This window comes from Sebastes fasciatus, chromosome 13, assembly GCF_043250625.1.
Source record: "Sebastes fasciatus isolate fSebFas1 chromosome 13, fSebFas1.pri, whole genome shotgun sequence".
Lineage (NCBI taxonomy): Eukaryota > Metazoa > Chordata > Actinopteri > Perciformes > Sebastidae > Sebastes > Sebastes fasciatus.
This window is the reverse complement of record NC_133807.1, coordinates 20,047,170-20,072,708: the sequence shown is the minus strand read 5'-3', so window position 1 is coordinate 20,072,708 and position 25,539 is coordinate 20,047,170. Positions and strand designations below refer to the sequence as shown.

The following is a 25,539-nucleotide window of genomic DNA, read 5'->3' as shown; positions in this document are numbered from 1 at the left end:
AAACAAGTTTTTAACTTCCTAGTTTAGGCTTTTATGGTAATTTTTCAACTTTTGAAATATATGGCATGGTAAATGAGGAATTGCAACTCATCGATTTTGAATTAAATGCATTTATTAGAAAACGTATGATAAAAAAAAAAAAGATTAGTTTTGTGTCTAACTCCATGTGTCTAGTGAAATAGGAACAGATATAACTGTGTTTTGTTATTCACCATTAGTCTGCAACTGGAGTCTCAATGGCGGTGTGAACTACAAATTATAAGGGTGATTAATGTTGGGATACTGGTAGGAAGCGCAAACATCCTTTCACTATGATGAATTCTGCTTACAAATATAAAGCTGCTTTTAACCATGTATTTTAAAATACATTTATCTGTTTATTTATCTGTCACGCTGTCTTGAAATAATACACTAACTGCAAGTCATGAAAATACATGACATGTGGATTTATCACACAAAATTGTACTCACCCCAGTAATGACCTGGGAAATAAGAAAGTTTGGAATATTAGCCTAATGTGTTTTTTTTTATTTTTTAAACCATTATCATTTCCTCTCTTTATAGGTGTTCTGTTGAATTAAGCACTGTGTGTGGGGTACATGGAAACACAGTTCGATGGTCTGAGACCAAGTATTTTGGGCATCATATTAAAGGCTATGTTTAATATAAGCCAAACACCACACATCACATCACAGCAGGGCTGGAAGGGCCTGTAAATAAAGGGAAACCATGCAGGAAAATATGCTGCAGTCTGCAAGGGACCTGCTACTTGGGAAATTTATTTTTCAGCAAGACAACCCTTTAAAAGGCCAATGTTAAAGTCCTGGTGGCCAAGTCCAGACCTCAATCTATTTGTGTTAGAATGACTGGGATGACCTGCATTGTTCACTTTGGTTTCTAACAAAGAGAATCAAAAATAAATGTAGACAAAGTTTGGGAGGATACAACACTGAACACAGAAAGGACAAACAACGGTGCATTCATTTCATTAAATAAGTTTTATTTCTTTAAGAATAACTGAAGAAAAGTGTTAGCAATTTCTGTACAATTGTTTCATCATTTTCCCATGGATTTGCTGAAAACCTTGAATGATCAACAGGGCTGAGAAATGTTATGCTGCCACATAGTGCACTTTTAACCTAAAAACAATATGATTAGTCCACAGGCATCCGTCCGTTTCCTTCGAATGTATTCCAAGAAGTTCCTTAAGCCTTGCTGTTGACTGTTTTCATGGGCTCCTCCTCGCAATCCCAGTTCAAAAAAAGAGGCACATTAGAAATACTGCCATTTTCCAAGGACTGTGTCTTTGATTGCATCGACAAACTGTGCAGGCACCCAGTAGACCCAGTATTGAGACGCTTCTGTTGGACCCAACTGGAAAGCCTTCAGAAGAGGAAAGAAATGGTTTCATGATTTTACGGATACGAACAAAACTGTTATTAGGGCTGTAACATCGTAGTCGACTAATCAGTTGAGATCAGTCTTAGTCGACCAAGCTGTATTTAAAGTGGTGCTTTTGTGTAAGACCTTTCAATTAAATAGACACATTCCTCTGCAGTAGACTACAGCCCACTTCCAAAAGCCATTCTGAAGTGAAACAAAATAATTAATTACTCCATACCTCTTTCTTTTTAACTTCAAAAGTTGAAGTAAACAGGGTGAATCACTAATATCAATGATGGGCTTGCTATTTTAGAAGAAAAGCTCCCTGCCCACTGACATTTGAAATCCTCATCTCGTCTTCCATCTACTCCACATTATCAACTCCTCAGTGATGCAGGAACACGCTCTGAGCGAGTAGCTGGCATCACATTTCATTCATGAGCCAAAACATTGTAACACAAAGCAATGTCATTGTGATTCCACCATTCTGCAGTTTGTATATCAATCCAGTGTACATACTGTGATCCATGTACCATGAGAGACAGCTGAGGTTTACAGGAATAAACTCCCACACATATTTATTGGATCTGTCTTATCTACATGTTCAGTCAGTGGGAGGTGGTAGTAAACCTCATGAACGAGGAAACAGAAGATAGGGAATCTGGAAATTACCTAAAACTTTCACAGTAGCTAATCTCATGATCAGCATTTTTTCTTAAATGCACCTGTGGCAAACAGCCATGAGATTCACAGCATTATACTAGTATACTAGTGTGAACAGCACTGCGATCTGACCACTTTGAAAGCTGTGTGTTTACTCAGCTGACAGAATCATCAGCTGAGCTTTATTGCATTCTCCTAAAATGTATATTCTTTATATCAGTGCCGCAATGACACTTTATTTTGTTGAGATCTCGATCTCCACGAGACTGGTCCGATTCAATTAAGTTACTTGTTCTGGGATTTCCATTTCACTGACAAAGAAGAACACAACGCCTTCAGACAGAAAGGTTAATCTAGAGAAAGCGCTGACATTTCCCGCTCCACTGCAGAGCTCAAAACAGCAAAACGATGACCCCCATCACTCTGATGAACACACACTACAGTGACTTCAGAGAGCAGCTCAACCTGCACTGTTCACTCACACAAGAGACCTTTTATAGACAAAGCATAACTGAACTAAACACATCGTACCACAACAAACATATCTGCTCTGTTTTTTCGCTGTTCCCTATACAGTTATCATAGAAACTTCTCCTTATTCATTTTGCTTTGTTACATGACCCCATAGGCATACAGGTCTCAACCTCAGAGCATTACAACTAAGGATGTCACGATACCAGAAATTTCAATAGCAATACCAGTGTAATTCCACGATTCTCGATGCCCAATTCGATGCCACGGTAAAAAACAAAATACTAAATCCCATATACTTTAACATCCTCTCATTTATTACTGTTTGCATACTGGTTTTTGTGAATCTATTATTAATCCCTGAAGATCCGCCTCAAGTTTTTTGCCAAAAACTCAGTTTTACAAGATTTAATTTGAACACATCATGATAACGTTACAATTTACCTTTGCCTAACACTCATTTTTACAGAATAGAGACTGAACTAGAGATGCACAAATACCGATACTGGATCGGATATCGGGCCGATACTGACTCGAATAGCTGGATTGGGTATCGGTGACAATGGGGCCGATCTATACAATTCTATTTCTATACACAGGTACTATATACATTATATACTGGAATTGTAATTCTTGTTTAAGTTTTGACCAATTTGTTGCTGCATTAAAACGGTTTACCATTGAATTGTAATTTCTATTAATTTTGAAGATTTTTACCAAGTTGCTGGTGCACGATTTATTAATTTAATAGAAATCAGTAAAATTTCATCCATGTATTTATTTGTTGCTTTTTGTTTTACAAAGTCAGAGAGCAATGTTGAAGTCAAGCCTGATGTTTCCTTACACATAAAAGACTGATCCCAGCAACTTCTACAGTGAGGCCTACAGCTCATTTATCAAACACTGGTATCGGATCGGTATTCGGTATAAGCCAATACCCAAAGCCCAGGTATTGCTATCGGTATCGGGACTGAAAAAGTCAGATCGGAACCTACGGTACCTGCAGTACAGTAGAAGAACGAGTACCGTCACATTTTCAGAATTTTGGCATTGACTTGGTACCGAAGTATTGGTTACTGGGACATCCCCAAATACAACTTTTCACAAAACAGAGAAGTCTAATGTGCAGGTCGCGGCATGAACACTTACCATCATGTGATAGTCGTCATGGTCTTCGATGGGTTCAGACAATACGTTTTTAATGGAGCCCATTGGGACTTTCTCCGTTCTCTCTGGAGATGAACACACACAAAAACGAACGTCATTTTAATCATCAGCATCTTTGTGTTGCAGTGAATTTGGCTAAAAGGAGGCCAGCTGTAATCTCACCCTTTGTTCCGATCCACAGCTGATCCTGCTCCAGTTTGAATGTGAGTCTAACTTTTCCTCCGGACTTGTTAAACATTCCGGATAAAGGCACTGTAGGTAATCGTTCCTGTTAGCAGAAAAAAAGCCAGTTAGTCTTTGTGTCTGGTATTGAAATCATAGTTAACTGTTCATCTGTGATAACAACGTTGAACTGCCGTGGCGGTCAATACAAGACAAACGAAAGCAGGGATTGACCTCATCTTCTCTCACCTTTGTTCCTTTAATAGACGTCATTATGTCATCTGGTTTACCTTTGTCCAAAACTTTCCTGTGTTGCTGAAATAACAGTGCCGGTTTAATATCACAAAACTCCACAAATATTTTACTCTATTCTGCAGAACCGCCATTAATCTTACCTTTTGCCTGCATAAAGGCTCTTTCTTGTTTTCTTCGGCTTTAACTTCCTGCTGAACAACCTCTTTGGGTGTATTCACCGCTAATACATCATTTATTGTAGATCCTACCACCATTATTTTTGCACCATTTGTAATCTTTATTTCACGTAGAGTCTTGTCCTCTGGAAGCAACCCTTTGTACATCACTTTCTGCATTGCAGGTGGAAGACCTAGGAAGACATAGGAGAGCGTTTATTTTAAGCTTTGCTGATCACTCTAAACAGCCGCTATAACATTTCATTGAAAGTGAACTACTGTGTGTTCTCACCAGTGAGTGAGTGGATCCTCTCTTTTAGCTGCGCTCCGGTGTTGTCGACAGGAATTTTCAGATCATATTTATTCTTGTTCCAGATAATCTTCAAGTCCACTTTCTCCAGGTCGTCATCTGCGTCGTCCCCGTTGCTAATACTAGAGTCCTGAGTTGTGGAGTCTCCTGCATCTGTGTGAACTGTAGCTTCCGTGTCACCTTTTTCAGCATCCTCACCTGGTGCTTCGGCTTCTTTTGGCTTTGCCTCAGTCTCCATTATGACTTCTTCACTTCCTGGAAGAGCATGAAGACATAAATTCAGTGCAAAGTTGTTACTTCTCAGAATAGTATTTCCCCACGGAGATGCAAATATTCAGAAACACACATCTGGCATGTCCTACTAACCACAGAGATAATCGGCGTGCATGTGCGTCTTGCAGCAATGACATTTAAACAGTGTATGCAGTCTACACAACACTGATATCAGTGTTTCGAGGAATCCTATGTTATTCTTTCTGTTTAGTAATACCACCACGCTCTCACTCTCTCTCACAGAAAGGATCATATTTATTTATTTGTCTCTGCCTCTAACGTTACTTATTTAAAAACCTCCATAAAAAAATTATAAGAATACTTTATTTACATGAAATCATCAGAGAAAACATAGCCTAATCACATAGGCTACTCAAAAAAGAAGCATGTACTATAGTGCTGTTTGTACAACCTAAAGGTAATGTCTGGCTGTAACCACAATTAAATACGGCCAAATGAAGCAAAGTTTCACTTAGTTTGTGAAACTGAAATTGAAATGTATTACAGTCTGTTAGTAATGACACAAGCAAATAGGCAAAACAAGACAATAGAAAGGCCATTAGTTCCTACAAAACAATACAGTAAGATAACACAACATTAAATATTTCCTATCTGCTTAAAAGTTGTAGGCTTAAACTAAAACTTATTACGCCTTCGCTTTGAGCAATACACAAACTATTTGGTGTAACAATGTAACAGCCCGCAAAACATACTATATTCCTATCATACTAATGCCAAAATGCTATTTTAATCATACATTTTGCTAATTCAATTATTACTTTTTATATCTACAAAGTTTCCTACGACTTTTCAGGTCCTCACTTTCCACCAATTCCCCCCCCCTACACTAATTTATATAATGATAATTTCTTTTACACTGGAGGTGGAGGTGAATATTTACCACCTCCACTGATAATGAAAAAACTATTTTTTTGTGAAATCAAATATTAGAGCAGCTATGCTATTTCACGCAGCTATGCTATTTCACGGAACAAATATCAAATTGTTCAGGAGAGAAAATGTGTCCGGATCTCAGGGAATGAAATTAGCACCTGCCACCTGCCAAATACAGGGTCAATGTTGGCTGTGGCAGGTACAAATTTCGAGACACCTGCCACCATGGCAGGTAGGTTTTCCTTATATTAACAAATATTATATTTTTAAAGCAATTCCTAAGCTAAAAATAGTTTGAGATTAAGGTTACATGATATATGCCATGTTTCTACTGTCTGATTCCACTGACTCAGCGTTTACAACAAGCGTTCTACTTTTAGATTTCAGAAGTGCCAGACAAAATAATTGAGTGGCCAGTAAAAATGTTCAGTGACAAAGTGGCAGGTGAGGAAAAACCTGAATTTCAGACCCTGATGGACCTGTATGGCTCACCAAAAAAAAAAAACTCTTGGGGGAAACCCAGCTCACTTTTTGTTTCGTTTTTTAAACATCACAGTCCTCTCAAGTCACATTGTCCATCTCTAAATTTATTTTTGACTTTATACATAATTTGTACCATTTTATATAATATACCAATCTCTTAATTTTAGAGCCTGTAATTTTAAACAACACAGTAAGTTCTTAATAAGTAGTATGTTTACAATGATCGTGGTTCACCACCTCCACTGATAATGAAAAAACTTCTTTGTGAAATAAAATATTAAGAGTAGCTATGCTATTTCACACAGCAAATGCCAGCCAGATATTTAATGTGTGGCTAACGAACAAATATCAAATTGATCAGGAGAGGAAGTCTGGATCTGTATGACTCAGCAAAAAAAAGAAAAAAACTATTGGGGGAAAGCCAGCTCACTTTTGGTTTCGTTTTTTACACATCACATTCCTCTCAAGTAATATTGTCCATCTCCAAATTTATTTTTGACCATTTTAAAATATACCAATCTCTTAATATAAAAGCCTGTAATTTTAAACACAAGTGTTGATAATTTATTTTGTTATGCTTTTCATTGTATGTAAATACTACTTGTTTCTGACTGTCCACATTATTTTTCTTTATTTTATTCTTTTGTATTCTACATGTTCGAAATAAATTTTTAAATGAAAAAAAAATTAAATGAAATAAAAAACAATTAATACAAATATATTGCCATATCAAAAGAAAAATATATAAAAAAAATAATAATAAAATAAAACATAAAAAAACATGAAGATCCATCTCTATCTCTCTCTCTCGTGGGTTTTCTAGCTCTTTCCATCACTGTTTTTTGTTTTTTTTCTCCATCTGAGCAGCAGTTCTTCCTTGTGTGTTGGCTGATTATTGATTAATAACATTGAACCACGTCTGAACCTAAATAAACATGCTTCTTTATGCTATAAACACTGGATCCTGGGTTTGTTGGCCTTTACTGGTTATAAAACTGGTCACGTTAACGTCACAAACTGTTTGTTGCTACTTCGTCATTACCATTCATAACCTAACCACATTTTAGTTTCCTCTCTAACAGCAATAACCACTTTAAAACACTAACACTAGTTAAATCTAACATTCACTTCCACTGAATCTAGCTGACTAACTGTGTGACTGCTGTTAGCAGCCCGTTAACGTTAGCTACAGCTAACTGCTGAACATTAAAACGTTACGGAGAGACGTTCATTTACATAACATTGTATTAATAGCGTCATATATTAACATGTCAATTACTAACATGTGTTATTCCGTTCACAGTGTTTAAGATAAAGGTAAAGATATGAAGAGAGAGCTGCTGTATTTATCTCAATATACCCACCATCCTGCGTCGCCATGATGATTGTGTACAATGTTGTAGGTTGAGACAAAGATAGTACATGAGAGCAGGATTGTGATCTGACATTCAGGAAGTAAAGAGGAGTCGACCGCTACGACAAGTTTGTTGTTCAAGCGGATATTTTTCGTGTGACAACAAAGAAGAAAAACTATTTTTAAAATTACATAACAAGTATCGTTATACGTATTGTTACAAAGTTAAAATATTTGTAGTTTCAGTTAGAAAAAAAAAATCAAATAAAGTTTTTATTTTTTTTTACAAAAGCGGTTGTCTTCATGACGAAGCAAATTATGTCTTAAGCTAATGTAATTTTAATGCAATTTTGTCAGAAAACAGCGATTTTAATTATATTATTTTAAAACACGAAATGTTGTAATCTAGCCACATACGGGCATTTTTTTGGGCAAACACGGAAGTGAGTAGTACTGAATCCTCTCGCTTTACTAAGTGTCTTCGTTGTTGTGGCAGCAAGAGCAGCAGACACCGAGAGGTGGCACTTTACTCAATGGCTATTGGTTCAGTTTTTTCTTCTTCCTTCAAATTGAAAGGCGTTTTGGATTAAAAATGATGCATTATCGCCAACTATTGGATTCTATGAAACACCTCCAACTATAACGTAATACATAATAGTAATAATTGTACGAATCTGAAATTCTGCAACAAAAAATGGGACAAATAGACCAAACTGAATGGTCTAATATGCAGGTTCAACAATTTCTGATTCATTAATGGACTCATATGACATGAACTTCTCATACATAATAATATTAATTGTACAAATCTGAAATTATGCAACAATTATTCATCAATATCTGTGAGGGGTGAAGCTGTGTTGACCATAATTGTACCATGACAGGTTACAAATCTGTGACGTCTTTGAAGTATTAGTGTCTTAGGTGTAACCTAATTGGCGAGGGCGGAGTTGGGACATAGAGTTTTGGACATGAGGCACCAGAATTAGGGACAGCGAGCCAGCAGATTCCACCACAAAGAAACTTTATTTTGACACAATCTTCTATTTTTAACTTGGTCAAGTGGTGGGTTTAATCAAAGCATAAGGGAGCTGGTCTGGTTGGTTGCAGAGCAAACAGAGTAATGCTTTCTCCTACTAGATATAGAGCACTGATTCAGGGCAGATTGAGTTCACCTGCGTCTCGTTGACTCCGGACAGCACAGGTGTGGCTCCTACCAGAGCTTATAATCAGGGTCATGGCAGACATGGAAGACTTTCAATTTGATCCAAATCAATTAATGAAGTTTGCAAACTGTATGGATCTAATATGAGAAAGATGCAGAGTTCCAGATCACTCTTTTTAGTGTTATAAAATGTCTAATAAAGACAGTCAATGCTATGAGACCAGGTGGGAGCAGATTCACCTTAATCATCAAGGGGAGGAGTCTAGAGAAGGGGAGGCTATATAAAGGCTATGTGTTTTCTGTTCAGAACACTTTTGTTTGAGACCATGCTGCCAACCCAATCCTGGTATTGTTCTGGAGCGGTGAAATATAGGCCACTTATCTGTGAGCTAAAGTCAGACCGAGTTCCAGATGGAGAATGTTGAGAAAGAAGCTGATGCATTAATAACAAAAGCATCAACCACAATATCGTCATCCATTATCCGTCCTTCATCCTCCACCCGTTATCCTTCCTGAATAAACTGGCTCTTGGTGTTTAATGTGCATCCCAGCTAGAAGTTCAATGGTCCAGTATTAATACTCTCTAACAAGGCAACAGTAATCTAATTTAGGCATAGATTATTAAGTTTTTTTTGCAAATGTGATATTCTTTTCACTTCAATTCACTGAATGCACCTTGAAATTGTTTGGAGCCCCCCTGTGGAGGCTCACCTCCCACTTTGAAAACTGTGTTAGACTATTAAAGCTGCAGTGGATAGAAATGGAGCAAATATGATTAAAAAAGTTTATTTTTATAATATCCTGACAGTAGTGTATGAGACAGGTAATCTGAAAAAAAGCAGGTGCCTCTGTGTCCTCCGGTGCTCCTAACGGCATCTGCAAGATTTCACAAACCGGAGGAAAACAACCAATCAGAGCCGAGCTGGAGTCTGCCGTCTCTGAGCAGCTGTCAATCACTCGCAAACTCCGATCAAACGGTCAAACTAGGCAGCGCTGATCAAATATGAATCAATATGCTGTTGCTGTAATGCATATTTCCATCCTGGAATGTCTTCAGAAACATCTTGTAGTGTACTGTTTAGCTGTAAAATGAGAAAGTTTGTGACACGGCAGCCATGTTGAAATCTGTCGAGGAAATACCAAGCACCGCCCAGCAGCCGGAGCACAGCCAATAGGACGCTCAATAGGAACGATAGGTGAAATGACTTGTGATTGGCCAAAGTCTCTGGTCACGGGCTACATTTTTTAAAGCCTGAAAACAGAGCCATGAGGAGGAGCAGAACACTTGTATTACAATATGCTGAGAGGTTATTATGGATTTTTTGCCCAATGATGCCAAAAACGTTCTGCCTACTGAAGCTTTAAAGGTCCCATATTATGCTCATTTTCAGGTTCGTACTTGTATTTTGTGTTTCTACTAGAACATGTTTACATGCTGTAATGTTAAAAAAAAACTTTATTTTCCTCATACTGTCTGCCTGAATATGCCTGTATTCACCCTCTGTCTGAAACGCTCTGTTTTAGCGTATTTTGACGGAATTGCAACAGAATTGCGTTGCTAGGCAACAGCTTGGTTCCATGTGTACTTCCTGTCAGCTGATGACATTCACATACACTGCAACCAGGAAATAAACTGGGACATGTTTAGAATGTTTACGTTTAAAATTGTGTCAAGGGTCTAAATATTGTATATTTGTGACATCACGAATGGGCAGAAATCCTGACAGCTTGTTTCAAATGCAGAGTTTCTTAATACGGGCTGTGTGTATTTCCCTGTGGATTGAGTGTTTCGATACATTCACAGTATTTATATAGGACTTAAGCCTGCTTTATAATAAAAAATATGAAAATCTCACTTTTTTTATAATATGGGACCTTTAATGTATAATAATACATCATTATTTGTTGATCATATTTTGTATTAATATTCTGAATCTGCTAAGTAACTACCAACTAAAGATATAACATAAGGAGTAAAAAGTACAATATTTTCCTCTGAATTGTAGTGGAGCAGAAGTAGCCTATAAAGAAGCAGAAAATGGAAGTACTCACTTTCCACACTTTCCAAAATGTGAGGAAACCTAAACTGTTTCAGTTTGGACAATTGGACTTGGTCTCAATGGAACAAGCGGCCACGACTGGAAAAAAAACTGGACAGTGGGCTTGAAGGTCCTTGGACTTCAATCAGGTCATTCCTGAACACACCACATTCTGTCGAGACACACACTCTTGTGGAGTCTGACTGTCCATAAATAAATTATGTCTATGCTGAAATGACATGCAATGTGGAATGGATATTTTTGTGCGACTGCTGTCAGTCGGTAATATAAGTTAAAATGTTTTTTGTAACAATATTGCTCTGCACTCCCTGCCCCTTTTTTTTTCTCCTTTTCTTATTATCTAGTTATGTATTTTTCCTTTTCTTCTTGGTATGGTCATGTTATGTGTGTACAAGTATGTATAATAAAAAAAGAAAAAAAAAAGAAAAAAGAAAATGGAAGTACTCAAGTAAAGTAAAAGTAGTTGAAAGTACGTGATTAGGTTACATTTAGGCTACTTAGTTACTTTCCACCACTGACAGTAACAGTTCAATGTCAAAGGACTGTTTTTCCTTTTCATGGGAGAATATTCCTGCTGGTTTCCTCTGGAAGGCAGCAAAGATAAGTGAGAGTAAATGACTGCAACAAATTAGACAAGAAGAAGAAGCAGCAGGAGAGAGAGAGAGAGAGAGAGAGAGAGAGAGGAAAACCATGGCGAGAAGTCGAAGAAGAACAAGGAAGACTACAAAAAAAGTGCTTGTAATTGAAGTCACAAGTTGTCATGCGTACTTATGATAGAAGGGAAGTGCCCTTCTACACTGTTGCTGTGTGTGTCCCATAAGACTCTCCGCTAGAACTGCTGCTGTTTGCGCATTAAACTGGAACTAAACAGTTAGTAAAGGATACTTATAGTTGCGCGACTTTGGTGCAAATGGATTTATCGTTAATGCATCTGTATGGGAGAATTTCCTAGTTCAAATGAGGCCACAGCACAACATTACCAAGTTTAAAATGTATTGTTGCTACTAGGACGAGTTAAGTAAAGAAAGAAAACACACAATGGCAGACAAAAGGACTTTCAACGTAGTGATCCTGGGTGTGGGATTTTTGTTCATTTTTACAGCTTTCACCACCTGTGGCAACGTTGAAGTAAGTTTATTACGCAGTTATTACGCATCTTATTAGACTGTAAATTCACATCTGTTTGTTGTTGTTGTTGTTGCTTCTTAAAAGTTTATTATCAGAAAGCATGCAGAAGAACTGAGCTGCAGATTTTAATGCCTGGAGCAGATTTCCTGTCACTTGACTCTGTAAAAACACATTCAATGTTTGTCTGCAATTGGAGATCTATTTCTGCAACACACACAAAATAGTTTAATTTGTGTAATTTATCTCGAATAATTACTAAAAATCTTTATGTGGAGAACAATGAACCATAAAACAAATGTTTTTTGGTTTTGTTATTAAAAAAAAAAAAAATCCCAGTTCAGATGTGTAAAGTGGGAAACCAGCCAGTCAGAGCTGTATGTCATGCGCACCTCGTGTTTCGAATTTCCTTCAATGTTCAGTGAAATGATCAAACTTGAGGACATAATTACACTGTTAAGAATTTCCCAGTAAAATAACAGTAACGAACTGGCAGCAGGGTTGCCTTTACGTTACTGTAAAATTAATATTATTATACTGTCGCTGAAATTTACAGCTTTGTACTGTTAATGAAAAATATAGTTTGAACTGTGTTTTTTTTATTAATTTCACAGTATTTTACAGTTAATTTACTGTTTAAAGATACATTATATAGCCGTTTTTCACCTTTCTTTTACATTATCTTACTGATTTGTTTTAATGCACTATTTAGGTTGTATTTTTTTACATACATTTTAATAAACATTATTTGTTGCCTAGATGAATAGATTTAGCAGGTTACAGACATAGGAATAGTCACACTAAATACAATTAAAGGCACTTGTTAGGAAAAAGGCTATAATAGACTTGTTGCCCCTTTTCCGAAAATGTCTGTCTATAGCTGAGTACAGAATGCAAACCAGAACAACATGTGAGTGAAGAACAATAAAGCTAATTCACTGATTTTCCATCATGTGCAATGTACAAGCCTCACATGTGCAGATCAGGTCCCAGAATTTAAAAAATACTGCATGAAACTGTTACTGATGATACTTTAGACAGTTGATCAGCAGTAAAGTGATGTTTTTTAAGAATGCATTATAGTTCAGTTAAAAAACGGCCTATGAGCGTAATTTATCAGGTTTTCTTTTGTATTAACAGTAAAGCACTGTTTTTAGCAATAACAGGTTAATACTGTTGAAATCCTGCTGTAAATTAACAGCAATTGTTTACAGTGTATGATCCATTTTGTCCAGTCTAACCCTTTGTGCTTTTCATCTTATTTTCAGCAAACTGTAGTGAAAAGCCTGCAGAATGAGAGTTTCACTGGGAGTGGGTACCACAGGTAGGTCACATCCTCAACTCAGGATGGAGAAAAACACATTCAAGTACATATTTAAGTACAACTTGAATCCTCTTTCCCCTCCTTCACAGTCTTGGCATCATCTATGGGGTCTTTTCCTTCTCCAATTTACTTGCACCAACAGTGGTTGCAGTAATTGGACCGAAGATAACCATGTTTCTGAGTGGCCTACTTTACAGGTAAACATTGTCATGGTAATTACATACAGGATGTATATGTTGACAGACATGTTGCTCATTGCTGTTCTATATGCTTTCTCTGTGCAGTGGGTACATTGCTGTGTTCATCATCCCTTCAACATGGTCCTTTTACCTGACATCTGTTCTGATCGGCATGGGAGCAGCCAGTAAGTTCCTCTACCACATGTGAAATTAGTTTTTTTTAATATTTGGTTACATAATGTTGAAGCTACGACTGTAGCTTCTGGAAATGTTTGCAAAAGCGTGCAGATTATAGTTGAGGCGGTGATTAGTAAACTTTAAAATTTGAAAAATTTGAGCACATTACAGTCATTTAAGACGACTTTTGGTTTTTGGAGCTTTGTCTATTTTCAATGTCTCTCCCCGTATACCTTGCAGACCTGAAACCTGGGTTATAATGTCAAGAAAAACTAATCAAGTTATTATATTTGTACTAATTAGGGCCGCAACTATAATCTGTTTTATTTTCTCGATTAATCGATTAGTTGTTTGGTCTATAAAATGTCAGAAAATGGTGAAAAATGTTGCTCAGTGTTTCCCAAAGTCCAAGATGACGTCCTCAAATGTCTCGTTTCGTCCACAACTCAAAGATATTCAGTTTACTGCCATAGAGGAGAAAGGAAAGCTGGAATTTTGACCCTTTTTAAAAAAAAAATTACTCAAACTGATTAATCGATTATCAAAATAGTTGCCGATTAATTTAATAGGTGACAACTAATTGATTAATTGATTCGTTGTTGCAGCTCTATTACTAATATTAGTTACATTAACTCTAATTTAACATCTGGAGTTTTATCTTTTGCTTCCAGTAGGGTTGCAACCAGCGATCAGTTTCATTATCGACTTATCCCATGGTTATTTTCTTAATAAATCGTTTTGTCTATAAAATGCCAGAAAATTATGAATAGTGCTCATTATAATTTCCCAGAGCTCAGGGTGACATCGTCAAATGTCTTCTTTTGTCTCCAAAACCCCAAAACTACCAGATATGACAAAGACAAGCATTAAATCCTCACGTTTGAGAAGTTGAAATAGGGAAATATTTGGCATTTTTGACTTGAAAAATGACAGAAACAATTAGACAATTATCAAAATATTGATAACCAGTGGTGGATGAAGTCCCTGAAAGCCACACTTGAGTAAAAGTACAGATATCTAACCAGAAAATGACTTTAGTAGAAGTTAAAGTCACCTATTAGAATATTACTTGAGTAAAAGTCTTAATGAAGTATAATTTTGTTACATTACATCACTGTAATCAACTAATCATTCCAGCTCTAGTTTACAGTGTATTTATATGCCAGTTTATTCAGAATATGCAGGTTTACATTTTTTGGCACATTCTGAATCTCATCCCATTTACAAAAAAAAGTACACATAAATACTTCAACTTGTTGTTTTTTTGCAGCCTATTAAAGCTCCGTTTCTGTGTTCCAACTAGTGTTTAATCATGTATACAGGGATTATCATGACTGGTATGTGTTGATGCGAGTAAACAGTATATCCCAAATTAGACCTTAAATGGGTTAGGAGCTGTTTCTGTAAATAGTGCGCAGTGCTTTGAGCTCGCTCGCAGATGTTAGAGAAAATACTGAGAAAGCTCTGCTGAGCGTTTACTGGGAAAATTAAGAGAAATGATTTGGGGCTGTTTTTTTAATGCAGCCTGTGATGAATTTGTATCATGTCCCGGAGCGACTGTGTGGTTAGAGGCATTACTTACCAACACAGAGAGATAATATTTCACTTTGCGTCTGCAATTAACTGACTGGTTAAATGTTTCTGTCTCAAATGACCTGTCTAACGCTCTTTCCTACAGTGCTCTGGACGGCTCAAGGACACTTTCTGGTGGAGAACTCAGACGCTTCCACCATCAACAGGAACACAGGGATGTTCTGGGCTCTCCTACAGTGCAGGTATGCAGCTCCTGACACAGTTACACTCCAGCTTTCAGTCCATTCAGGGGTAATAGATGCATTCATTAATTTAAACTACACTACATTATAATACTTGGATGTGATTCTCTGAAAATGATCTAAAGCTTATAGGCAGAATTCTTTTTGGCATCATTGGGCAAAAATCCCGTAATAACCTTTCAACATATTGTAATACAAGTGTTCTGACAGAAAACTAGAATTCTGCATTACAGTAACAATATTGATTGATATTTGATCAGCGCTGCCTAGTTTGACCGTTTGATCGGAGTTCGTGAGTGATTGACAGCTGCTCAGAGACGGCAGCTGGACGGCAGACTCCAGATGAGCTCTGATTGGTTGTTTCCCTCCGGTCTGTGAAATCTTGCAGATGCCGTTAGGAGCACCGGAGGACACAGAGGCACATGATTTTTTTTTTTTGAGATTACCTGTCTCATGAACTACTGTCAGGATATAGTGACCATTTTATAAAAATAACTTTTTTTTAATCACATTTGCTCCATTTTTTAACTACTGCAGCTTTAACTACGGCCTTTAGTGAATTAAATATAATTTTTTTATTTGAGAATCTAAAAATCCTCCTGCTAATTTGCTTCCTAAACCAACCCCAGGGTTTGTTATCAATGTAGCCTGCATTATATTATGTCCTCCCATCATTACATTCAGTGCATAAAACACAATTCATCACCATGTTCTTCTTCTGTTTTTGTTTGATGCAACTATTTCAGTTGATCAAAGATACTGTTACGCTGCACCAGCCACAAATACTGTCAGGCCTGTATTTTTAGCCTGACAGGATATTACTGTATGCTTTATTTTAGAATATATTTAATAAATCGTGTTACAAACTGCTGTTAGTGAGTCATTAGTTTCTCTGCAAAATATAAAAAAAAGCATCCAAACCTCTTTAAATAGCGTCCTGCAGGTGAGAGTTTTGGCTTTTTCATCTCTTGTATTCGGCCCGCTGCTCCTGCACACTGGCTTGGACAACTAATTTGTATTTGTTAAAATATGCAAATTGAATTAGTATAATAATTACATTGGCTGTCACCTGCTCCAAAGCTCACAATAGGGCAATGCTAATCTGCCTCTGCAGTGGTGATCCCTGCCACAGTAAACTTATGAATCACTTCTTCACACACACAGAATGCAGTTACTGTTATCTTTTATGAATAACCCCCTGTTATCCCTCGCTGAGGCTTTGGGAAGGACTAATTGCTCATCTACATTTTTTAGTTTAGGTGATATGTAATTAAAGACATAAATAGAACACAGCATTTTATAGGACTGCCCTGTTCACCATGAAAGGCAAATAAACAGCTCACCAAAAAATAAGAGAAGCACCCTCAAAGGCAGAAATGCAGATTATAGTGTTTAGAAAGTCAGCATTTGATCCAAACAACAACAACAACAAAGTCCAGTCCTTGTAATTTGCTTTTTCTGTCTGTCAAACATGATTTCTCAGATGACATTTCAGATAGCACTCTTACAGCCAGTGTTTTTTAATTACACTAATGGGATCACTTTAACTAAAGGTCGACATTTAAGCTGAGAAAGCTCCAGAGTGCTACACCACCAGAGGTTTGATTCACACGAAACTTCTTGGACACAACAAATTGCACAAAGGGCATTACAACTAAATGTTTGAATGTTATTGAATGATTTATCTGGTCCCTGATTGGTCCAATTGGTGACTCGCCCCGGTCGCGCTAATGGTGTATGAATGACAATAATAATTTGCAAGTCATTTTGAGTGTGAAGTGAATAAGAACGCCGTTCTTGCTTTTGTGTGTCATTTGTACGCCATGTAGTCTGTACTGACTGCAATGGAAAAACATCCGTGTGAATATGCTACGCTCAGAGCTAATGACGTAGAATAAAAAGCGAGGGAGATTGCTTATGGGGAGGTGGATGGGTTCAACAAACACACAACTTTCAACCACGAGGCCCGTGTTCGAGACCAGTGTTCTTGTCCAAGACTGGTGTTGAGTCATTTTGAAGTGACGTTTTTGACGGGTTTCGATGTTTGTGACTTGTTTTCTGGACGCTACGTTGTTTCTGTACGTATTTTTACTCAGTTTACGTACTTATTTTAAGCCCAACTATGATGTTTTTCCTAAACCTAACTAAGTTTTGTTATCTAAATATAACTGTGGTCGTTACCATAGTTTTGTTGCGTGGCGTAAAAAAGGCACGGGAAAAAGCTAAAATGCGTTATCATGACACGCATGTCCTTGTAATGTCGTGCTATTTATACGCCTTCCCATGATATCACATTTTAGCTTTATAGAACTAAATGTAACTTTGTTCTATAGTTATATAATAGTAGCTGTTCTGTACTTTCAATCATATTGCATGATCTTCATCCTTAAAGTGCTCGAAAAAAATCGTAAATCTGAAAATTTATAATTCTATGACGCGAAAGCAAATTCTCTCCACTGATGAAGATCACATGATATATGATTGAAAGCTCCAGAACAGCTACTAAATGGACCTTGAGGTGGAATTGTTTTGTCAAATTACCCAAAGAGTTTAAAAAAAAAAAGGTTTAATGTGAAAAAATGGACGATTGAAACTTTTTTTTGTCTGTCAACTCACTTAGTTTACCTGTTTTATCTTCTTTACAGCATGCTGTTTGGCAATCTCTACATTTACTTTGACTGGAATGGAAGAACTGAGATATCAGGTAGGTTTAAACTGGAGTAAGTACTGACGTGACTATAATAGCAAAATCTATGATGATGATGAAAGCAAAATACCAAGAGGATTATGTGAGTGATTGGTTATTCTGAATGTGCTCCTGGCTTAATGTTGTTAATATATCTTGTGTATTTTAATTAAGCGGTTTATTTTAATCTTCCTCTTTCAGACAGCAGCAGGAAAAACATTTTTCTGTCCCTGTTGGTCGCCTCCGTACTCGGCACACTCAGCTTCCTGGTGTTGAGAAAGAGCCATCCTGACGAGGAGATGCTCTCTGAAGAGGAAGGGCAGTCGCTGCTCTCAACACGCGTGATGTAAATGAACATACTTAAGATAATTACACCTTTTTCACTGAAGTCAAAATCACTCAGGATATATAAAAAATGTCTGAACCACTACTTGGAAAAAGGACAAAGAGGATACGAAGCTCAAGTGATGAATAAAAAGTGAAATAGACTGTTTTATGCATACAAACACAAATATATATTAGAGTGAACATGACAAAAAAGTAAATTTACCTTTTATCCAGTTGACCATGTTAAACTCTAACCAAACCACCTACAAATATATATTTCTTCAAATAACATACCTTGAATTTTGCAACATGACTTACCACTGCAGTAGTTTTAAATCACTCTTGTCCTTCACAAAAATGACAGACCATTTTTCCGCAGATCATTGCAATTTTGACAAAGTCGAGCCTAATCATCACACTTTACACAAGTAGGGTGCAATCAGGCCGATTTGGGGGCAGCTGGGACAGAGACTTTCTCTTTGAGGGTGACGGCGGTTAAAGAACAAAAATTCTCCGTGCACGGCCCTCAACATTATTTACATTTTTATAGCTTGACTCTGGACAAAGTCTGGCCTCAAATCATGAGATAGCCGGCTTCAAAGACCGCTGAAAGTCACGGGAAAAGTAGCCGGCCCTGATGCATTTCAACACTAAGAAAATCAGTTTTGTGAAAAACATGATGAGCCTGAAATTAGTAGATCATTTAGAAATGTTGTTAGTGTGCTAATTCTGGACAACACTTATTCTCTAAGCCTCTAAGTCTGCCTGTTTGTGTTTAGAAAGTGTTTCAAGTATCTCCTAGATGCAGCTATTTGATCCTTGCTTATTGGCTGAGTTTTACTGATTCCAACAGCATAACAAAGGCTCCTATAGCGAGCCATCATTTACTGAGAAAAACACTGTGTGTTGTGATTCTCAGGAATCCTTGTGATTTTTATGCAGCTAAAGTGTCCTTGATTTGCAAATCACTTTACCTATTTGTCACTTGAAGGAAGTTATGACATTGTTTGTGTGTGCAGTTTATCTCTATTGATTCATTTCAGCTTTGTCAAAGTTAAAATTGATTTTGTTTTCTTTTGTTTAGGTATAAAGACAGAGCGGACACTGCTGTGCAGGATGCCAAGTCGGAATTCAGTAAGTTGTATTATCTATATATACATCCGTATAAATCCATACTATACTCATTCTAAACAGTTTTATATCATGTTGGAAAAGGGGCAAATTGAAGTATACAACCAGATAGTATGCATAATAAACCTGATTTTTGAGTGCACTGTTGATGCACACTATTCTCCCATGATGCAATACACAAAAGGCATTGAGGAGCTGCTCACAGCTGGGAAACATTTGAACAGATTGTGGGTGCTGGGGAGACAACTCCAGAAAAATCTCTGAAAACCAAAACTGTGTTAAATCAGAAAAATACATTTTGATGTCTATTTGTGAAGTAGTTTGTGTTTGTATTGTATCATCTCCTTTTTGTATGAAATGGAAAGTATGTTGATTTCCTTGTATACTACCTGCTAAAGCAATATTTCATTATGAAGCAGTACTTACTGTCTAGAATTAGTATGTAGTATGGATTTGAAGGGACAGTGTGTGGGATTTGGTGGCATCTAGTGGTGTGGTTGCAGATTGCAACCAACTTAGTACCCCTCTGCTCACGCCTCCCTTTCCAAGACTGCAGTAATGTGAGCCGCCGAGTGCAAAACTGTGATAATGCCGTTACCATAATAACACTACTTAAGGAGCAACGGAAGTCAGGCGGCGGCTGGTGGTACCACGGTTTTGCACTCGGCGGCTCACGTTAACACAGTTTCTCAAGCGTGTCGGAGAACTACGGTGGCCTTCAGGTAACGTAAAAACATGAAAGGCTCTCTCTAGAGCCAGGGTTTGGTTTGTCTGTTCTGGGCGACTGTAGAAACACACTCCATGAAGAGGACCCGCTCTCTATGTAGATATGAAGGGCTCATTCTAAGCTAACAAAAACACAATGATTCTTAGTTTCAGGTGATTATACACTAATGAAAATGTAGCTATGAATATTATATTCCATTTCTGCTAATAAATCCCCCGAAATGCTACACACTGGCCCTTTAAGAATCTGCCTCTATTCTAGTGGCTCTTAGCGTGTTAGCATGCCAACATTTGCCAATTAGCACAAAACGTATAGCTAAAGAGGATGGGAATGTCATCAGTTTTGGAAAAATGTTGTCATAAACGATTGGCCAAACTGAAATTTTGATCTGATGATGGCGCTGGATGAAAAGTTATTTCACTTCATCCTGAGGTGAACACGAATGTCTGAACCAAATTCCACAGCATATCCATTCAACAGCTGTTGAGACATTTCACTCAAAATCACAAATTTGAACCTCATGGTGACGCTAGAGGAAAAGTCAGGAGATCACCAAAGTCTTTAGGATTCATCGTCTGGGAACCATGAATGCCTGTATAAAAGAAATATAGTTGAAATATTGTATTTCAAATGATACTGTGTTTACTTCCTTACGGTGTTAATTTGTATCATCTGAGATTTTTCACAAAATATTACAGAAACGGGCACTAAACACGTAACAGAAATGTTCTTTGGCATACTTCAGGTAACCTCCACACTTCACTGCTCTTAGTCTGAAACTAGCGGGCAGTTTTGTTTTTCTTCAAGTGAAATTTTTTTTTTAATGTGGATAAAAATCTTCTAGCAACACAAGAGAGAACACAGAAACGGCCTGTTTCAGATTATATCTCTGTTTGTCGACAGGAATCTGTGCCGCGATTGCGGCTGCCTTCAGTGCAGCCTGAAGTTGTTTGGATGATCAGATTGCTCTTTGTCTTGCGTGTATCTTGACGTGTGCACACCTGCCGCAAAGGTATCACGTTTTATCGAAGATGCGCACTGATTCATGTCAAGAGAGGCCATCTAGGCATATAAACAAACCTGAAATCTGAATTTCACTAACCGCCTGGGTGAAATTCTCCCTTGGGTGTTTTTCCACCTGCATTTAGATTTGGTTTATTTTTGCCTTATTAAGACAGAATATGTCCTCATTGTTTATCTGCATTGGACTTAAATTGTCAGAGGGTAATGGGGCCTTAACATCTACATTCCTATCTGAACTCAATCCACTTGTTAGGCATATAATATGTATTTATTAGCAATTCAAATCAGTGTGTTGTGTCTTCTCCCGTTCAGAAACCATCCTGCAACTCCTGAAGAGTAAAACCATACTGCTCCTGAGTCCCTGCATGGCGTACAGCGGTAAGTCGCATGGGGAATGCATTAATGTAATAAGTATCTAAACCTCCAGTGAAAAGGCTTGCAGCTACAGCGTTGCCCTCCTTGTTCTGCAGGCCTGGAGCTATCTTTCTACAGCGGAGTGTATGGGACGTGTATCGGGGCGACTACACAGTTCGGGGTGGCAGCTAAAGGCTTGATTGGGATCTCTGGGATTGTGGTAGGCTTCGGAGAGATTGTGGGTAAGTCGACGTTCCTCAATCAGAGCTCGTTTTTAGGTGATTGAAAGTCACTGAATTCGTAAATATGTTCATCAGGCGGAGGCTTGTTTGGATTGCTGTGTAAGAACAATCGCTTCAGACGGACCTCCGTGGTGTTTCTGGGAATGGTTGTCCATTTCGTCGCTATCTATCTGATCTTCCTCAACATCCCAGATGATGCCCCCATCGTCTTTAATACCACCACCCAGAGTAAACCATATCTAGCGCCAAGGTAGGTCATTTCTCTAACAATTTAACAACACAGAAGAGTGAACACTATTCTGTTTAGTTTTAATAAGAGCTATATTTTCTCCCTCAGCGTATCCATCGCCCTGCTGTGCAGCTTCTTGCTCGGACTGGGGGACAGTTGTTTCAACACGCAGCTCTACAGCATATTAGGCTGTGTTTATGCTGAACACAGCACGCCTGCCTTTGCCATCTTCAAATTCATCCAGGTAATCCCAAGTTGCCAATTCTCAGGCATTGTTAGCAGAGCTGAGCAAAGCTGGGTTAAAATGTTGTCTCGTCAAGTATGAAATAAATTCACCTGAAGCCATTAAAAAGGAAAAGAACAAGACCCACACACGCCACTTAATCCCCCCGCTGTCTTGGCTGCAAAATTGGTCTCTAACAAGAAATAAACCCTAGACATTGTGGTATTTTAAATTCAGCTGAAATTAAATTGCATATTCTTTTGTCTGTTACAGCCCACGTGTGTGCTCTGTAAATCACCCGTCCTGTTTTCTTTGAGAAAGAATCTGAAACCACAAGGGAGGAATTGTATTTGATATTTTTTAGTTTCATGAGTGCGCCCCCTAGTTTTGCACATAGACTGTATATAAGAAGTGGGTGTAGTCACCGTGACGTCACCCATTGGTTAGTGGACAATGGTTTTGAAGCTTTGAGTTCTGGTTTTTGGCCGTAGTTGGCCGTCTTTGGCAACCACAAGTGACACGAGAGGGTGGAGATAAGTACAACCCAACGCTGAATAAGACATTTCTAGAAGACCAAAATGTTACAATTAACTTCCATGAACAGAAAACAGACTGTGAAAGGGTTAAAGTTGTAAGACAAGAACAATCGGAAACGGCACATCAGACTCTTAAAAAATCGTAATCGGTACATCGCTGCAATTAAAGTTCAATTATGAAACTTGTACAATGAACTTCCCCAGTCAGCGATCATGGATCTTGTCGGTTGAACTTAAAACAATCTTAAAATCTATTCTCCTCTGTCAGTCTGTTTTTGCAGCGGTGGCGTTCTTCTACAGCGGATACCTGCTGTTGAAGTGGCAGCTGCTGCTGATGGTCATCCTGGGCTTCACTGGGACGCTCTGCTTCTTCGTGGTGGAGAGGACGCAGAACGTCTCTGTCGATCTGCAGGGATATTAAGAAAGAAGACATTTCCGTTTTATAGGATGAAGTTTGAGAATCAGAACAAAACGCCAATCCTTTATCTTTTATTTCATGAGGGGTTAATCTCTTTTATCATAATGCACTGTAGGTCATATATATTTTGGATAACATTCACTCTCAAAATAGGTTAAACTGTTGCCTTAAGTAAACATCTGAAAAGCATAACCCGGTTATCGATCAGTCTGGATTGTACTTTGCACCGTCCATTCTAATAACCCGACACTACACAGTATCGTCACTAACCATTAACATTATTTCTCTCCTGCACCGCTGCAGTTTGTCTTACTGTAGCATTTTAAAAATAACCACTTGTACCTATTTGCATTGCTTTCAGCTCAGGTTTATTATTAAAGGCAGTGTCATATTGTTGAAACTATGTTATGCATCTAAAACTGTTAGAGCTGTCCATAGTTAGTCAGCTTAATTGACAGTTTGATAAAAATAGATGAGAATATAATGAAATATTGTTCCTGTCATGTTTCAGAGTATATGCTAACTAATTAATGCCTGACAATCACTGTTCTTAACTCCGTTTTTGTAAATTGTTCATATTGTTGGTGTTTTCATCTTTGATGAATAAAGTTTTTAAGTGAGTTAATCGAAAATGGCGAGCAGAAAGATTTACTGTGTTATGTAGTGTTTTGTAATAAACACATGACGTAGATGTAAAACACAGTCAAGGCCACTGTAACACTGACATAAAAGGTTCGATCTATAGATAAACATTAATGCAGAGGAATATTACTGAGGTCACGCTTATTGATTAAGATGCTTATAACCTGTAAATCAGACAAATTGAGGGCCCACACTTGAACTTTATGCTCCTTGACTGAACTGAATTACAGAACGGATTAAATGTTCCTTCAGAAGGAACTGTTCTTTTTTTGTTACACCTTTCAGATCCAAGTGCTGGGGGGGTTTTACTCACCATAACAGTGTACATCCAGTTTATTGTACCACAAAACAAGATAAATCTACTGGTTTTAATCCTGATTTGCCAGATTTATTTGAAAATCCATGAGGCCATTAATCAAAAGAGGAGCAGGAGGAGAGAGAGAGAGGGTTATAGGCCCAGAGGTCCCACATTACTTCACTGGTAATTGAGTATTGATTGCATTATAATGAGAGTAAGCAGTTTTGTGTGATCTTAAGTCAATTGTGCCACATACTTGACAACAACAAAGCGCTGATGGGCTAAGTGAAGTACACAGCGTTTACTCACAGAATTAAAGAGGCAGGGTTCATATTGGTTTAGATAACATCGTATAAGGAAAGTAACCAGGTTTGGATGAGTCTATTACCTGAACACTGGCAATGTTTAATGCATCAGCTATTATTTATTCCACAATGACTCTAAAATGAAAATCACGACGTAAATAAAGACTAAAAACTTCTTCCTTTGGTTATTTCTGTGCTCCCTTCTATCTCTCCCTGCTTTATCTTTTATATCGAAAACCCATATACAAGCACACACACACACCTATTTTTCTTTCTTTCTTTCCTCTCGTTGACGTTATTGTAGCTGTCCATGTTGCCGCTTACTCTCTTGTCTCTTGCATCGGTGAGTTTGAGTCTAGTTCGCCGGCTTGTCTTGTGCTGTGTCTTATGTTTTATGTGTTTGTCACCTGTATTGTACCATTTCTAGCACACTTGTAAAGCACTGCCTGTTTTCATGTTGCTCACTTATATTGTACTATTGACAAATAAAAAAATTAATAAGGGCTGTCAAAGCAAACGTGATAACACGTTAACGCAAAATCGTTTTAAAAACCAACCATGTCACACTAGATTGTCGCAAAGGAGGCTAAATAACGCTCCAAACTTACACTAAATTTTGGCGAGAAAAAACTGGCATTGCCATTTTCATAGGCGTCCCTTGACCTCTGACCTCAAGATATGTGAATGTAAATGGGTTCTATGGGTACCCACGAGTCTCCCCTTTACAGACATGCCCACTTTATGATAATCACATGCAGTTTGAGGCAACTCATAGTCAAGTCAGCACACTGACACACTGACAGCTGTTGTTGCCTGTTGGGCTTGAGTGTGCCATGTTATGATTTGAGAATATTGTTTTATGCTAAATGCAGTACCTGTGAGGGTTTCTGAACAATATTTGTCATTGTTTTGTGTTTTTAATTAATTACAAGTAATATATAGATACATTTGCAGAAATTAAGCATATATGTTCACTCCCATGTTGATAGGAGTATTAAATACTTGACAAATCTCCCTTTAAGG

At 37.7% G+C, this 25,539-nt stretch overlaps 2 protein-coding genes across 3 annotated transcripts; one reads left to right on the top strand and one right to left on the bottom strand.

Annotated features, from left to right (window-relative positions):
• Nucleotides 1-979: 979 nt before the first annotated feature.
• Nucleotides 980-7,708, bottom strand: ubfd1 (ubiquitin family domain containing 1). Of its 2 annotated transcripts, none has more exons than XR_012596713.1 (7): nt 7,581-7,708; nt 4,549-4,821; nt 4,242-4,450; nt 4,096-4,161; nt 3,847-3,952; nt 3,018-3,749; nt 980-2,827 (listed from the first exon to the last, which is right to left on the bottom strand). XR_012596713.1 is itself a non-coding variant. In XM_074656029.1 (7 exons), the coding sequence occupies exons 1-7, from the start codon at nt 7,594-7,596 to the stop codon at nt 1,273-1,275; spliced, it is 864 nt and encodes a 287-aa protein (XP_074512130.1). In that variant the 5' UTR covers nt 7,597-7,707; the 3' UTR covers nt 980-1,272. The 2 variants fall into 2 exon arrangements, 1 of the variants encoding a protein (XP_074512130.1); XM_074656029.1 differs by having other exon boundaries at nt 980-1,383; nt 3,667-3,749; nt 7,581-7,707.
• A 3,717-nt stretch (nt 7,709-11,425) lies between these two features.
• LOC141780700 (UNC93-like protein MFSD11) lies at nt 11,426-23,903 on the top strand. Its single transcript, XM_074656028.1, has 13 exons — nt 11,426-11,923; nt 13,189-13,244; nt 13,334-13,441; nt 13,529-13,608; nt 15,279-15,375; nt 18,021-18,079; nt 18,263-18,407; nt 19,473-19,522; nt 21,582-21,647; nt 21,740-21,865; nt 21,941-22,115; nt 22,203-22,338; nt 23,122-23,903. The coding sequence occupies exons 1-13, from the start codon at nt 11,834-11,836 to the stop codon at nt 23,272-23,274; spliced, it is 1,341 nt and encodes a 446-aa protein (XP_074512129.1). The 5' UTR covers nt 11,426-11,833; the 3' UTR covers nt 23,275-23,903.
• The last annotated feature ends 1,636 nt before the right edge of the window (nt 23,904-25,539 follow it).

What these genes read in the sequence shown, in the direction of transcription:
- ubfd1 (XM_074656029.1), bottom strand. An exon ending in CGTCTATTAAAGGAACAAAG is followed by an intron (nt 3,953 to 4,095) that starts GTGAGAGAAGAT and finishes TTCTGCTAACAG; the next exon opens with GAACGATTACCTACAGTGCC. An exon ending in ATGACGACTATCACATGATG is followed by an intron (nt 1,384 to 3,666) that starts GTAAGTGTTCAT and finishes CCTCTTCTGAAG; the next exon opens with GCTTTCCAGTTGGGTCCAAC.
- LOC141780700 (XM_074656028.1), top strand. Translation starts at nt 11,834, where the DNA reads ATGGCAGACAAAAGGACTTTCAACGTAGTGATCCTGGGTGTGGGATTT. An exon ending in TGGAAGAACTGAGATATCAG is followed by an intron (nt 18,080 to 18,262) that starts GTAGGTTTAAAC and finishes TTCCTCTTTCAG; the next exon opens with ACAGCAGCAGGAAAAACATT. An exon ending in AGGCTTCGGAGAGATTGTGG is followed by an intron (nt 21,866 to 21,940) that starts GTAAGTCGACGT and finishes TATGTTCATCAG; the next exon opens with GCGGAGGCTTGTTTGGATTG.